The sequence below is a fragment of the Astatotilapia calliptera genome, chromosome 23, assembly GCF_900246225.1.
Source record: "Astatotilapia calliptera chromosome 23, fAstCal1.2, whole genome shotgun sequence".
NCBI classification, from domain to species: Eukaryota; Metazoa; Chordata; class Actinopteri; order Cichliformes; family Cichlidae; genus Astatotilapia; species Astatotilapia calliptera.
The window spans coordinates 4,197,882-4,213,372 of NC_039323.1; the positions used below are offsets into that span (position 1 = coordinate 4,197,882).

A 15,491-nucleotide genomic window follows, 5' to 3' on the forward strand; every position below is an offset into this window, starting at 1 on the left:
TATATTTCCTCAGTGTATACTTATATGCGTGTGACTGTGGTTGGAGGATACGGTGGGGCGAGTGTTTTCAAACAGCAAAGCCGGGGTCGCTTGATGTTTTTATGAAGTGAGTCTGTTTGGAAATCAATCGTTAGTCTCGGTTTTATTGCTCAAATTACCCGAGCCGGTCCTTGTCCTGTTTGCCCTTAATTAACAAGCGTTCAATTCCCCCATTAATTAGCACAAGCTATTAGCTATTTTACATCACTCTTCATTCGCCGACAATTAAAAGGTCTATTATTAAAAAGGCATGCCACATGGTTAATTGTGCAAGTGGCTCAGTGGCTGGGGAGGAGCGGCAAGAGGAGAGGGAAGTGCGGACACACTGAATGTAAAGAGGAGTCAGGCCTTTCTGCTGTGGTTCTGGCACAAGCTTTACAGTCTGTCTGTCTTCAATTCATTGCCTGACACTCTGTCCTCGATAGAGGGACCATCTCCCTCGCTACTATTACACATTTTCAGACCCAAATGGCTCAGTTCAGCGCTACGGCAGTTAGAGGTCTGGGATGTGTGTCAGGTGCTGGATGAGAGGTTTCTTTATGAGCTTGACAGGTGCAATTTCCTTCGTACTGCAGGCCTTACAAGTACAAACTCTAAGAAGGGCTAGTTCTCCCAGTTTGGTGCTGATTTTTTTCTGTGATTTTATTTTTCTACATTTCTAATAAACTTAATTGTAATTTTAAAACACAATAAACAATAAAACTGTTGGTTCGAGTGAAATGGGAGCGCCTGACTTGGATATTTGTTGCTACAAATCCTCTCAAATCCAGTCAATATTATTGCATTTATAACCAGGTATTAAAGATTAACTGTGCATTACGTAGCTATTTGTATGTGAAAGGGGACATTTTTACTGGAAAAACCCCAGAAAACTGTCACCCTACAGTAAGACTTTCAACTCACTTCCAGTCCTCAGCACTATAATTTTACTTCACTCTCACAGTGTCTTCAAGCTGCAGCAGAGAGACAAGGTCTTGGATGAGCTGCTGTCAAGTTTTCAGCTGTTAAAAAAATTAAAAATTAATATACTTGGTAGGTGGTAAACCAAAATTACTGTTACTCCATATCTTCTGGATGGGTAAACAGGTGCTTTTAAGAACAATACCAGTACCGATATTTGGGGATTTAAATAGCAGTTATAGTGGCTGATACTTTTTTCCCTTTCAAGCATATGAAACATAAACAGTGAGGCTATTTATGAGTTCTTACTAAGACATTATGACAACGCAGTTTACAGAGCCATTGAAAATCCCAATACCTGAAATGCAGCTGAGGGAAGGAAGACGTGCACCGTATTTTTCGGGCTATAAGGCGCACTTAAAACTAAAATTTTGTGCCTTATAATCCGGTGTGCCTTATGTATGAATTCAGGTTGTGCTTACTGACCTCGAACCAATTTTATGTGGTACACGGCACTCAAAAATCTGTCAAAAAATGTTTTAGTACGACTTTGGTAAGCTATGAAGCCGCACCACTTGATGGATTGTCGGAGCATTACACCTGCCGTAGTCAGGAGCCTCGCAGAGTAATCTGAGTCCAAAAGTCCGCTTCATGTCCCAAAGTCAAACGAACACTGCGGCATCACTAAGAGTTAAAAACGGTCTAAATTCTTTCATCTTTTAAAAAAAAAAAAGATCAGCATTGCTGCTTTACCAGGTGTAACAATTAAGTTTAACATCCAGGCATCCATGAAAACAGAATTTATGAAATTTAACACAGTTAGAAGTTAGCAGGAAGTTAGCTTGCTAGTTTCCACCTAAACATGATATAGCATGTCTCTGTGAAGGTTCTCAGTCATCCAGGTCATCGTAGTCAAAGGAGCTTTCTTTGCAAGCTCCTTTGACCATGATATAGCATGTTCTGACTGAGAGATTTTTGAATAAATTAAAACCTATAGCTCTGCTATCACTTCCAACATAAATCAAGACAGAAAACTAAACAGCAGTGAGGTTTGTAGGTTTACTAAAGTTGGGCTAGCTGGTATATAATGATGTGCTTCATGATCGCTAGTGACACAGCTGCTATGTTAGCATAACACACACGCAGTGAAGCTGGAGGATGAACGCTAACCTTTTTTCCACTCTATAAAAGTTAAAGAGAGGGTTCCCGATGGTTAGGGACAAATGCAATTGCATGTCACGATGCTGTAAACGGACCAAACTTCAGTCAGGAGAACAACTGAGATAATCCATCCACAATACGAGGTTAGTCATTAATAGACTGCAACAACATAGGAATAGAGCAGCTGTGAGAGAATTCAACATTAATGAATCAATGGTACAGAAGTGGAGGAAGCAAGAAGAATGAGTTGAGAAAAGTTTGACTTATCTGACTGTTTTGTTTCGCTTAATGCGCCTTATGGTCCGAAAAATACGGTACATTAAAGTTATGCAAAAAGTTGAGATGACAAGACAACGGGGAAAAATGAACATAAAAGAAAAACTGAATTAAAGTAAGCAGAAGTAAGACAAACCAAGGAAAACATGGGACATAAGAGGGAGGTGAGAACGGACGCACAAGAGGACAAATATAACACTGTAAAGACATCCAAAGGTGAGCAGGGAGCGGCACATAGAGCGATGGAGGTATCCTTTCTCCTTTATTCCCCGTGTCTCACCTCTCCTTGCCCCTCACCCTCTGCCAGGACATACCAGGTGGTGAGGAAAACAAGCGAGAAGCAGCATTGCTGATTGACAGAACAATTACTGCTAACACTCACCCGGATGGAGAGACAGACATCTCCAAATAGAATTTCACTAAGCTATTGCATCACACGCTTACAGGAAGGATTGTGGCTGAGAAGCAAAACGACGCTGACTGACTCATCGACTGACTAACTCTGTCTGTCTCTTGGAGCTGAGCACAATTGCTTGAAAAGCAGGCTTCTGTTTTATTGTTGACTCCTATAAAGAAAAGGGGAAAAAAGCATTTACCCTTGCCCAAGGTTGACTGGTTCTAACTTTAGAAGCAATATTTGGCAACCTATTTCCTCCAACTCTGACTGTTCATCTGCTGGCTCAGTTAGAGGTGTAGCTATTTTTATCCATATACCTACTGAGTGTCGAAAAACTGGAAAGTTAATTAAAAGGCACACTGCAGATCTTTTTGGGGGGAATTCAAATTCCCAATAATATCCAAAACAAATGTAAAATCTAAATTATCTGCTGTACAGTGTAAAGCTTAAAGAATTTGTAAAACCAAACTTTATTTATGATGCTGGCTGGTTATAAAGCCACTCAGTTGCTAGACTAATTGCTGTATCGTAGCCCAGATCAGAGTTATTGATCATAAAGTTAATCGATCACTTATCAACCAAACAGTCTCCACTCTGGGGTTCATAAATGTGAGAATTTACACTACAAACTGATGTTTGGGGGCTGGACTGTTGGATAAATAAAACAAGACATCTGAAGTGGTTGCGCTGGACTCCGTGACTTATTATTAACATGTAAACTTTTTTTAAAATCTGCATGTTAAATGAAACAAAAATAACTGCTAGCAGTAGCCCTCTCATGCAAGGCTGAAAATATCTTCCACTTTCTGTGCCGTCGTCCTGTGCTCTCTAGTCTTACCCCACTCCCACACGAGACTCTGCATGAGGCATCTGCCGGTTGATGCAGTCAGTCTCATGCAACCGTCTTGGCCATTACCCCACCCCACGGCATTCTGGCCTCCAGCAGCTGCATTACACCACGCTCTTTGACTTTCTAATTAGCTTATCCCAGAAAATAAGGATGCTGAGCAATTCTTTGCTCTAGCAGTCTAACAACTAGCAGACCGCAGGGAGTGCGGTTGGCACCTAGTGTCACCAAGGGGGCTGTTGTGCTCGACAGACTAGTATGAGAAAATATGGCTCACTCTATTTCCTTTGACTTGCAAACACTGAACTTGAAATCGATTTGTAATTCCACGAGCCAAATCGCAGTACCAAATAAAGCACAAATGATAAGACAAAAGGAACCTCTTTGCTAAAGCTGACGGTCAACTCAATCTTGAAAAACTTCCTTGGCAATCATATAAGGATTAATGTAAACTGTAGTCATTTTAAATTAGTTTATTCAACAACATATTTGCAACCTATAGCTCTGTTTCAATGTGATAAAATACAGTGACCCCTGTCAGCTCACAGCTGGAGGAGTCATGGACGAAAAAGGGATGGAGTAAGGGATGGAGGACAGATCCTTCCACCTGTAGCAACAAACGTCCTGCTGGACTGTAATCTGCCAGTTGTCTCTCTCTGAAATGCCCAGCTTAGCCGAAGCCAGCTGAGCCCTGCAGCCTCTAGCACCAAGCGATGCTGGGGCCCCAGGACATAAGGCACCTGCACAGGGAGATAAAGGCTTCAACTCCTGAGCTAATACTGACGATTCTTTTGATAAATACAGACATTGGGTGGTGGGCGGTGGGAGTCGGAGGGCAACCTTTCCCCGCTCCCCTCCCCCGTCTACCTGTCTCAGTAATCTCTTTCTTGTACTTTGTGTTTTTCTTCCTCTATCCTTTCTGTCTTTTTCTGCAAGTCTGCCTCTCTCTTTCCATCTCTCTCTCTTTCTCTCTCTCGTACCTTCTTCATCCTGTCTTGTGTGAGTTTGGATCAGACAGGCGAAGCTCTCCATGCTCTGCCTTTTTATTTATTCCATATCTGTAGCTGTCAAAAAGAAGATTGCTACTTTAGGAGCTGTCTGCGCTTTGTTGTGCTCATGGAAAGTCAAATAGAGGAGGTTGTGTTAAAAGCATCTTGACCACTTTGTGGGGACACAAACAATGTCAGCTGTGGTCCTGGACGCCCCTGACAGTGGAAAATATCTCTACGAGTGCAGGAGACATTATGCCCCCTTAGACGCCACAGTGCTGAGAGGAGTGGTTAAAACAGTATTAGCCTGAGGAGGTAAATGGAGTCAGGCCTCAGTAACATCACCTCCTGCTGCGTCTGTCACTTAAACACTTTTTTATGAGCGCTGATTGGAACATAAACATGGGCAAGGTTGCATGATTAGTGTATTTAGAAAAGCTTTGGGAACTAAATGACCCAATGAGGGCTCTGCGCAGATTAACTCCTCAGCAATTCAAGATTATGTCAAATGAGAAGTTAAGGCTATGCAGAACCAGGTTTTCGTCACCTGGGACATTAATTACCTGAAATTATCATATAAATTACTGCGGATTTAAACTGTCGTCACAGTAGCCTATTTGGCAGTATAAATAAACTTACCTGAAAAAAAACCCCACAGCTTTTAAAGCAAACGGCTGCTAGCTTCACTTGTAAATCAGTCAGTGGCAGGAGGAGACAATGGGAGAGGCTGGTGCGCTGTGATAAAGCCATACCCCTACACGCACAACAGACAAACTTGCAACTACTACATAAAATCAAAACAGAAGGAGCCAGGAGGCCGAGCTAAGCTGCATCGTGTTGTTCTGTACTGTACTGCAGACAGCAGTTCATCTTTCCACTTCTCTGGTGTCGTGCCCATTGTCTCTTCCCATTAGCCTGCGACCGGCATGCTACGGCATGGTCGGTGCGAGCGCTAGGCTAGCAGACGCACACAGCTCAGGGTGGCAGATGCCTGGCGTTTCTGCGGATGCCCTCCATCAACTGATGACAGATGTCAGGGCTTTTCTTGGATGGCAACACTTCATCACGCTATCCTGTTCTTCGCCCCACTGGATACACCAGTCTGCTTGGCAGACGCTACGCCCAACCCCACCGCACCCTCCCTGTTCCCTCCTGCCATACCTATCCATTCACACGCACGCACACACACACACACACACACACACATATATATATATATATATGCATGCAACCATACACACACATTTCTGCATCCATCAGTCAAGCGTTATTACATCAGACAGCCATCATACTGGCAACCAATGGATCACATGCTAATGCACCCAGACGCATCCACTCTGGAAATCTAAAGTATCAGTCTTTAGGGTGTGTGTGTGTCTGTCTATGTGCTTAGGAATGTGTGGGTCAGCTGCCAGGTGGAGAAGAAAAGTATTTCAAAGTTGCAGAAAGTCTATAAATACTCTGTTCTAGTAGGACAATATTAAACAACAATCGGAGCACTAATTATTTAACATATTGCTTCTAGAAATGCTGCTTATGTCGTTGCAAACTTACCATTTTGGCCTGCTGGTAGACTTCACTACAGGGGACATGCCGTCTCTGTACAGGCTCTTTGTCTTGGAGAAGTTGACCACATTGAAAATCACCCTCTGAAAGAAAAAACATAAAAAATTCTCAAAGCTAGTAGCAGCATAAAGACAAGTGGGTTCCTGACAGAGTAATCATAAGCGTTTTAAAGGGGTGTTTTTTAGTTTTTAAATTCTGGTTTTCAAATCAGTTTAGCTTCAGTTTCAAAGAGTGTATAATTTTAACTATTTTTTTTCTGTTACTCTCAGTGTTCTAGTCTGTCTTATAACAGTAGAATAATGCGGTATATAAATCAAACAACGTCAGACACACTTCCCTAACTTAACGAACACGGAGCCTCTGTGTGCTTGTGTAGAGATTAACTTTAATTCGTTTTGTACGTTAAAAAAATATAATTGCAGTAATTCTGATGAGTTTTATGGCTTAGTCACAAATGAATAAAATGTCTAGTTTCCAGTGATGCAAGGATTTATTTTTTGTGTTTGGTGACTGATTGGAAGTAATTACAGGGACCACCTGGTTGCCCAGAGGATAAGCATTCAGCAACTTCAACCTGTCTCCAAGCAATTGGAACCAACTTGGACAAACTTCAGTCACTCTTAGATTGACTGGAGAAAGTTTGCAAATAACTGCCATCTAATTTTTAAATGCAGAAAGATCGCCAACATGTTGGAATCAATACGAATTAGTTTGCACGGATGAATGCAACTCATCTGCGATGCATGTCACTGTTTGTGGAGGAAATTCTGAATTTCAGTTTCAGATCTGTGAAATTCGGCTGGGATTTGAGTGGAAGCAGTCGATGTTCCGTTCTGCTTAACGTGAATTTCTCTGTATGAAAATGGAAACAGATTTGTAACAGATGGTATCAGATGTGTTTTTTTTTTTATCACACTTATTATTATATAATTATAATATTAGAAAAAACTGATTGTATGTAACTGACAACTTGGCCCATTCAATCGCAAACTATATCAGTGATTGAACTATATTTTTTATACTACTTTTACAGCAGCTGTTGACTCTGTTATCTGTTACATGTATCAGTACATGGTTTGGCAACCTTTCTGTCAAGCTGAGATCCCAAATTCAAAATTTGATTAAAAGATGGTTGGGATGCTCCCTTCATCTTCCCTCCAGGAGTAAGGTAAGCCACCGCTGACTTACGACACCAACTGTCTGCCATCTATAATCCAGTTTAGAGATCCCTTCCCAGACGCCTTAACTCCCACTCACATCCTGGGCCATTTGACCTCACTAAGTCACATGATAGGGTGGGGCTAGGTTTCACAATAAGTTCACCTGAAACCTTAGCTGATTGTGCCCTACGCCCGTTTTCACACCTCAGCTCGTGTGATTAGGTAGAGGATCAATAGGGGGTCCATGTCCCTCTTGGGGAGACACTCCCATAGGGCTTAAATCTGGGACTCTCCACCATTTGACCCTTGAACTGAAGAAGCTTCTCAGATGACAGGTGAAACGTCTTAAAGCGAATGGTAAATGGCCTGTATTTGTATAGCACTTTACTTAGTCCCTATTGACCCCAAAGCGCTTTACACTACATTCAGTCATTCACCCATTCACACACTGGTGATGGCAGCTACATTGTAGCCACAGTGCGCCTCTGTCAGTGCCCCCTGGGGCGCACTGGCAGAGGCGAGGCTGCCGGACACTGGCACCACTGGGCCCTCTGAGCACCACCAGTAGGCAACGGGTGAAGTGTCTTGCCCAAGGACACAACGACCGAGACTCTTGGAGCCGGGGCTCGAACCGGCAACCTTCCAATTACAAGACGAACTGCCAACGCTTGCACCAAGGAAGCGGTGGTTGCAGCCCTGTCCCTGTCTTGGAAGCAACCATTTCAAAGGCAATGAGAGTGTAAGATTATTGCTTGATTGCAATAATTTTGGTCTTGCCACAGTCTTTAACCACTGTTTTCCCTAACGTACCTGTAGCATAAAGGTTCGTTTTTATTTTAGTTTATCTAAAATACCCTTTCGGGTTTTTTGTTTGTAGTAGTGCAACATATCACCGAAGTGAAAAAATATAATGCAAAAACGATGGTTGGAAGAAGACAATGAGAAAATCAGCAGCTGTAAAGATATGAGACGTTCAAATACACAGAAAAAAAAATTATTTGCATTTTGATTAAGAAAAAGGAACTTAACACCCTGTCCGGCCTTCAAGAATGGCAGAATACAATTTTACAAAAAACCTTTTTTCAACACAAAACCATCACAAGCCTGGGTTTGTATGTGATTATAATTATTAGAATCCAGCTAGACGTGACGTTTAAAGCAATAAAAACAACCCCTTTCCAATCATTTCTGCCACATGTTGCATGAAAAAGACTGAAAAATATAAACCTGTAACTGAAGAAAAATCTCAGATGGAGGTTGTCAGAGCAACACAGATAACAAACAAAATCACAAAAGATTAACATTACAGTTAGGAAATAAGGCAGCTTTAATATCCTGCAGATGATCCCATGTTGTGGTAACAAAGTTCCCGATAAAAGGCAGCAGCTCCGAGGAGTGCCAGCCTCTAATCTGGGAGGACATTATGGTTCTCCCCATAGGGATGCTGCCAGGTCCAAAACATTAAGCTCTGCCTGGAGCGCAGAGGAAAGTCATGGTGTCTGGCGTTTCACCTCCTCTGGTCTGGTCTACTTTTTACAGCTAGAATATTTTGGAACACCCCTTCCCTCATTCCTCCACTGTGATTAGGATCAGGACGAGTGGGAAAATGTGGAGGGAGAAATAAATCAATATATTTTTGAAAAAGTCAAATTAAATGAATGGCAATGGTAATGCTGCGGTGAGCTAAATGAATCCTATTGATGGGGCATATCAAATTACCAACTAAGTCCAGGTGGTGGAAGTTAACTGGATGCTACTGAAATCCTATTACAGACTCCCCACCCTTCTCTCCCTTCTCTTCTTTCTCCTCTCCCTCCCCCTCATTTCTCCCCTTTTTTTCCTGTCTAGCATCAGAGGAATGGGGATTGCGGATTGTGGCAGGCTGATTCAGACTTAGGTAAAATGACATCTAACTGATGTTGAGACTGGCAGCAGGCTCCTGTAGCAGGGAGATAAGACCATTGCTGCTGGCATTTCAATTACACTTTACTGCCCCGCACATCTGTTGCGAGAGCTACTTTTCAGCCTTTTCCCCTCAGGCAAATACAGCCTTACTCTGACTCCACTGGCTTTCTTTGACTGCACAGCCTCTTTCCTCATTCTTTATCCACAACAAATTCAGATTGTCTTCCTCCTTAGATTCACTCTACCCACTGTTTGTAATCTATTTGTTCGGCCTGTTTAACTCAGAGGGAGCTAAGACTGGACAGATGACAGAGACATGGGCATAAGGAAGAAATAGACGACTTAATCACAGGCACAGTGATACACAAAACGAGAGTGAGAGACAGGCGAGGAGAAAAAAAGTAGCCAGGTAGATACACCAGAACACACAGAAAGACAAAGTGACAGGAAGATAATTGCACAACTGAGATAAACAGGGGTGAAAGAAAGCTATCGTGGATAGGAATGGAAACTACCTTTGCTGCATGGACTCATGGTTACAGGTGGACTGGTATGTAGGTAGACAGGGAGGAATACAAGTCTCCAGCTCTTTTTGATTTGTGAAATTGGATTAGAAAGTCAGTGTGTAATCTATTAAACACGAGGAATGGTTAAAAGCAGGGTATCACTGGACCACTTACGTACCAGACAAATGAAAGAAGATGTGTATTACCACGTTCAACATTCGGGGTTACATTATTCCATTGGATCTCTATCTGCTATTGTAGCGTAACAACAGATGTTTGGTAGAGGCTTGACGATATTTTAGTATTAAAATCATTTGAAGGTATGCCTTCTACTACTATAAACTACTATACAGAGTAAAGACAAGAACATAACAAAAGAAAGATCACTACAGCAGAGAAGTCATTACAGATGTTGTGGACTTATCCAAGACTGCATCAATTCTGGCAGTCAATTTACAATATGTTCTCTTAAATACTAAAAGAAGCAATGAAACCCTCCACTCCTACATCTGGTCTTGCACTACAAGGCGCACATCATTTCACAATCGTAACATGCTATCCTTCTGCACTTTCACTGGCCATGCAACTCAACTGGAAGGACTGTCTCCCTTTAACATTTTCTCACTGGATTACAAAAAACTCAAACACGATGCAATCTTTTAAAATCCAGCACGCATTCTCCTTGACGATTTTTTGACATGTGCAGAACAGAAGCAGTTGTAACATGTAACTCCTGAACTGTTCAGTCGTGATGTGCTTTTCACATTTGACTTCTTCAAGGTCAATAAATTGTACTGACTACATAGCGGGGGATATGTGGTGATTCTAAATATCACATTACTTTCAACTACTGACCTTTTCGACAAAATCAAACTTTCATAAAATGTCTTTTATCTTTAAAACTAACTTCTTAAAAATTTTGACTGTTGGATGTTTAATACTTAATACTATTCCCTTAAAAGTAAGTACTGCTCAGAGATTGAGCTACCATGGTGAAGGTTTGCACTCTTGGAGCGCTTATCGTTTCTGTTTTGTTTTTTTTACTTAAAAAAGTCTTAAAGTCTGGTTTGGTGGGTAAGTGGTTGTGTGATGCATCTATAAATGGGCTAAGCGGACAGTTGAGATTACAACAGATGCAGGACACTGTTTATATATTCTATACTGTGAAAATATCCAGTAAAAAAACAAACAAACTTTGAACAGAAAAGATTGCACTTATTTAGACCTGAGAGTAATTTTCTCCTCAAGTGTAAATTTAAGAGTCTAAACAAACTTGAATGCAGTTTTATGAGGTTTTGTTTAAGCACACTCAAAGGACCAGTTCCATTTTGGTGTTCCTTTCCTAAGAAGGAAAGGTGTTTGTGTTTCCATCTTCTTATCACATGTGCAAGCACAAAGATAATTCTTGTGGTTTTGGATGACAGATTCTGTTTCCTATTTCACTTTTTTTTTTTACCCATGGGATTACAATATCCTGCTTAATGAAGAGAGTGATTTCTTGTTTTAATGTTGCACTGCTCTCCTTTAAAACTCTGCTCATGTTCAAAACTGCACGTCTGCCCTCAAACGCATGCTCCTTGCACAGATTTCCTGAGCTTCAACTTAACCGATGTTCCTTCTTGGATTCAAGATGCTTCTGTTTGTTCAAAAAATGTGTGATCTGAGAGCTCAGCTTTCAGATGCTGTGAGTAACATGAACTGGTTTGTTTCTCAGGTGACCAAACGTTCACTGCATGTCATGTCATCTCTTTGTGCTATCCAAAAAATGTAAAAAAAAATAAAATAAAAAATCCAATGAAAAACAAAATCAACTTAAACAAATTGTGTGAAAACCCTATCAAATTACTGACAGATGTGATGGTAAAGAAATGACTCCTTTCCTGGTGCTTTAAAAGTATGTTTGCAGTACTTTTCAATGCATCTTTTCAGTACCGCCTTTAACAGGGTTCATCCGCTAACACCTTTCATGACTTTAATATTGTAACAACTCCACAGGAGAGAGAACAAAAATGCAGGACACACCAGAGGCAGAGAGAGTAAAATCCAAATCCTTTAATCCAGGCCTAGTTCATACATGGAAGTGCAGTCGGTAGGAGCAAAGAATTGCAGCAAGAGACGAGCAAAATGGTCCAGAAAGAGGCAAAAGCCAAAAGATCATACATGAGACAGAAAAACTGAGGAACAAGTGTAACTACTATGAGATATATGAAATCAAGCTGGAACGCTTCATTACAAATTAGAAGTGTTGGACAGAAAACAACAATATACCCTAAATTCTAAGAATCTTGTGGACGCTGTATAATGTGAATAAAAACAGAACGCAGTCATCTGCAAATCTTATAAACCCATAGTTTATTCATGGTAGAGCACTGAAAACACATCTAATGTTTAAACTGAGCTTATTTTTGATTTGATGTCAACAAAACATGTCAAAAATGTTGGGATGGGGGTAACAAAAGACGTGGTACTAGTGGGCAGAGTGACAAATCTGCAAAAAAACCACATAATTGCGCTGCAGCAAAGACTTTGAATATGCCATCATCTACAGCACAATAATATCATCTAAAGATTCCAGGCGTCTAGAGAAATCTCTGTTTGCAAGGATCAAGGCTGAAAATCAACACAGGATGCTTTTGATCTTCAGGTACTCAGGCAACACTACATTAAAAAAACGTATGATTCTGGCAGGTAAAGTCACTGCATGAGCTCAGAAACACTTCCAGTAATCACTGTCCAATGGGGCAATATTTATCACGATATACATTTGAAAATTTGCGATAACGATATAACTGACGATATAATTGGTGTGAGACAAAATACTTTACCCACAATTTTATTAGTGCAAAAAAAACCATCCATCCATCCATCCATTCGCTTCCGCTTATCCTTTTCAGGGTCGCGGGGGGCGCTGGAGCCTATCCCAGCTGTCATAGAGCGAGAGGCGGGGTACACCCTGGACAGGTCGCCAGTCTGTCGCAGGGCCAACACACAGGGACAGACAACCATTCGCACTCACATTCACTCGCACATTCACACCTAGTGACAATTTGGATTATCCAATTAACCTATCCCCACAAGCTGCATGTCTTTGGACGGTGGGAGGAAGCCGGAGTACCCGGAGAAAACCCACGCAAACACGGGGAGAACATGCAAACTCCACACAGAAAGACCCCGGCCTGATGTTGGAATTGAACTCAGGACCTTCTTGCTGTGCGGCAACAGTGCTAACCACCGTGCCACCGTGCTGCAAAAAAACCCCATCAATTTATTTTCACTTAAACAAGCAGCTGTTTTTTTATGTGCATTAAAGCTATATAAAAATTTAACAGTGCAAATACAAATTCCTTGCTGACAGTTTAGCCAAAAGGCATTTCCAGTGGGAATGGGCTGACATATACTGAGCATAACCATGTATAATATCCACAAAAGTTAGATGTATTTTTCGGACCATAAGGTGCACTGGATTATAAGGCGCATTAAATGAAACAAAACAGTCAGATAAGTCAAACTTTACTCAACTCATTTGTCTTGCTTCCTCCACTTCTGTACCATTGATTCAAAAATGCTGAATTCGCTCGCAGCTGCTCTATGTTCTACTGTGCGATTGATAGCCTTGAGTTTAAAATCTGCTTCATACGCATGTCTCTTAACAGGTGCAATTTTGGGGTCCTTATACACACACAATACGGTAATATTATGTTGAAACACAGTACGTATTTCTCCGCGAGGCTCCTGACTACGGTAGCCGTAATGCTCCGACAATCCATCAAGCGAAGCGGCTGCATAGCTTACCAAAGTCATACCAAATCATTTTTGACAGATTTTTGAGCGCCATATACAACATAAAATTGTTTCGAGGTCAGTAAGCACAACCGGAATTCATACATAAGTCGCACCGCATAATAAGGCGCATGCCCGGGCCGACAAAAATCGTCCCGGGCATTTTGACTAGAGACTGGCCCACCAAGTATTATAAGAAAAGCCATAAAGCCTTTGAATGAAAACAAACGCTGTTGTGACAGTGATGTCTGTCTTGTTGGTATATGTATGATTTCTATACATTTTACATCAGATAAAAACTTTGGTTGTAAGCTTCAGATAATTATTTATTAAAAGCGAGATATTTTAAATGAGAATAAGAAAGAAAAGTATTTCTTTGTGCCCCCCTTTCCCTGTTAATGCCCTACCTGCCCCCCTGGCAAAAGCTTTGCTAGACCCGCCCCTGCACAGTTACCAGCTGTCAGCTACTTAGAAAAGGATCCTGGTGTTATTTGTCTCTCAGAAACAGTTCATAACTTCCCTTCAACTCATTAATGTTAACTAAAAGGTAAACCTGTTTCTCCATCACCTGTTCAGCTCTGATGATTCAGTAAGGACATCTCCTGGTTTCATCTTCATGTTTCCCTCTCACCACATATCCAGATCGACATCATGACCAGCAGCTTTTACAGCTGTGGCTCCAGCAAACATCAGCTGATGCTAGAAATTAATATTAATTAGAAATTAACAAAAAACCCCGATCGGCCCATAAAAACGAAAAATCACCATAGCTGGATAACCAGCCCAGCTATGGTCGTGCCATCAGTTAACCCTTCGTGTGCCAGCTGTGGAACGTGTGCCCAGAGTTGCCGACACCTGTACCAGAGAAACACCCATTTCACCAGCAAACACAAACAACACAGCACAGTAAGTATGTGCAAGTAGCATGATATCTGAGTGTGGATGTGAACTTTCGAGCGAAGCCTGAGCACATCTGAGCATTGCTGTGTTTCCTTTTTTGCACGTTTGTCAGACTTACATGTTTCAAATTGTTAAACAAATTTTAACATTAGGCAAAGATAACCAGAGTAAATGCAAAGTGCAGTTTTTAAATGATGATTAAATTATTTTGTCGATATAGTATCATCAAGGTGCTTAATATTGTAAGGTAAAGACTACAAAAATGCAGAGCACTGTATGTGTGGCAGAGGTGTGGTCCCTGGCTCAGCTGCATGAGGGGTGGTGCAGTGAGCTCAACGGGCGGTGCCATGGAGGTTGGAGGAACAGGTGAAGGTGATTCATCTAACAAGGTCTTTCCCTTTTTATAGCGAGGTCGGAGACCAGAAGAGGAGGTGTGTGTGAGGACAGCTGGAGAGCTCACCACGCTGGGACATTGGTCACAAATAAAGCCATAAACAACTGTGTGGGGTCCGAGTTACTCACAGTATGCTCTAGGTAAGACTGATGGGTACCCTTTAAATAAGGTATATAAATTAATAACAAGGAAAACCTGGAGTCATTGCAGAGAAACGTGAGTGATATGATATGACCATATAGGAATTTCTCTGTTTACTAAGTCATGTCAGTGGACAGATATCCACCAATCCTACACTTAGATCTGATCTCCATCCAAATCTGGCTCAACAGGTTAGACTGGTCAACTGATTGTTGAACAATGCTCATCTATGGTGCCAATCAATTCAATTCAATTCCATGTTGATCAGTGTTGAACATGCCACATGTCAGCAACAGTGCATCAGGAGAGCTAACATAGTTAAAAGCAAGAGGTCAGCAGTTGTGAGGTATTTCACGCTGGCTACACAAACGACTTCTCTCTTGTATGTTTGCGATAATGTTTACATGGCTGAAGAAGCTGAAATGACGATGCTTTTGTTCTCTCCTACTCACTCATGCTTACTTTCATTAAGTTTAGTGTAACACTTGTGGTGTACACATAACACACTATCATTTTCAATATATTGTCCA

General features: G+C 41.4%; 1 protein-coding gene across 1 annotated transcript in view; it reads right to left on the minus strand.

Annotated features, from left to right (window-relative positions):
- Positions 1 to 15,491, minus strand: part of agbl4 (AGBL carboxypeptidase 4) — a 351,159-nt gene that overhangs the window by 200,643 nt on the left and 135,025 nt on the right. Inside the window, exon 4 of the mRNA XM_026157910.1 lies at positions 6,164 to 6,258. Coding sequence (XP_026013695.1) covers positions 6,164 to 6,258 — 95 coding nt within the window. The remainder of the gene's footprint in view (positions 1 to 6,163; positions 6,259 to 15,491) is intronic.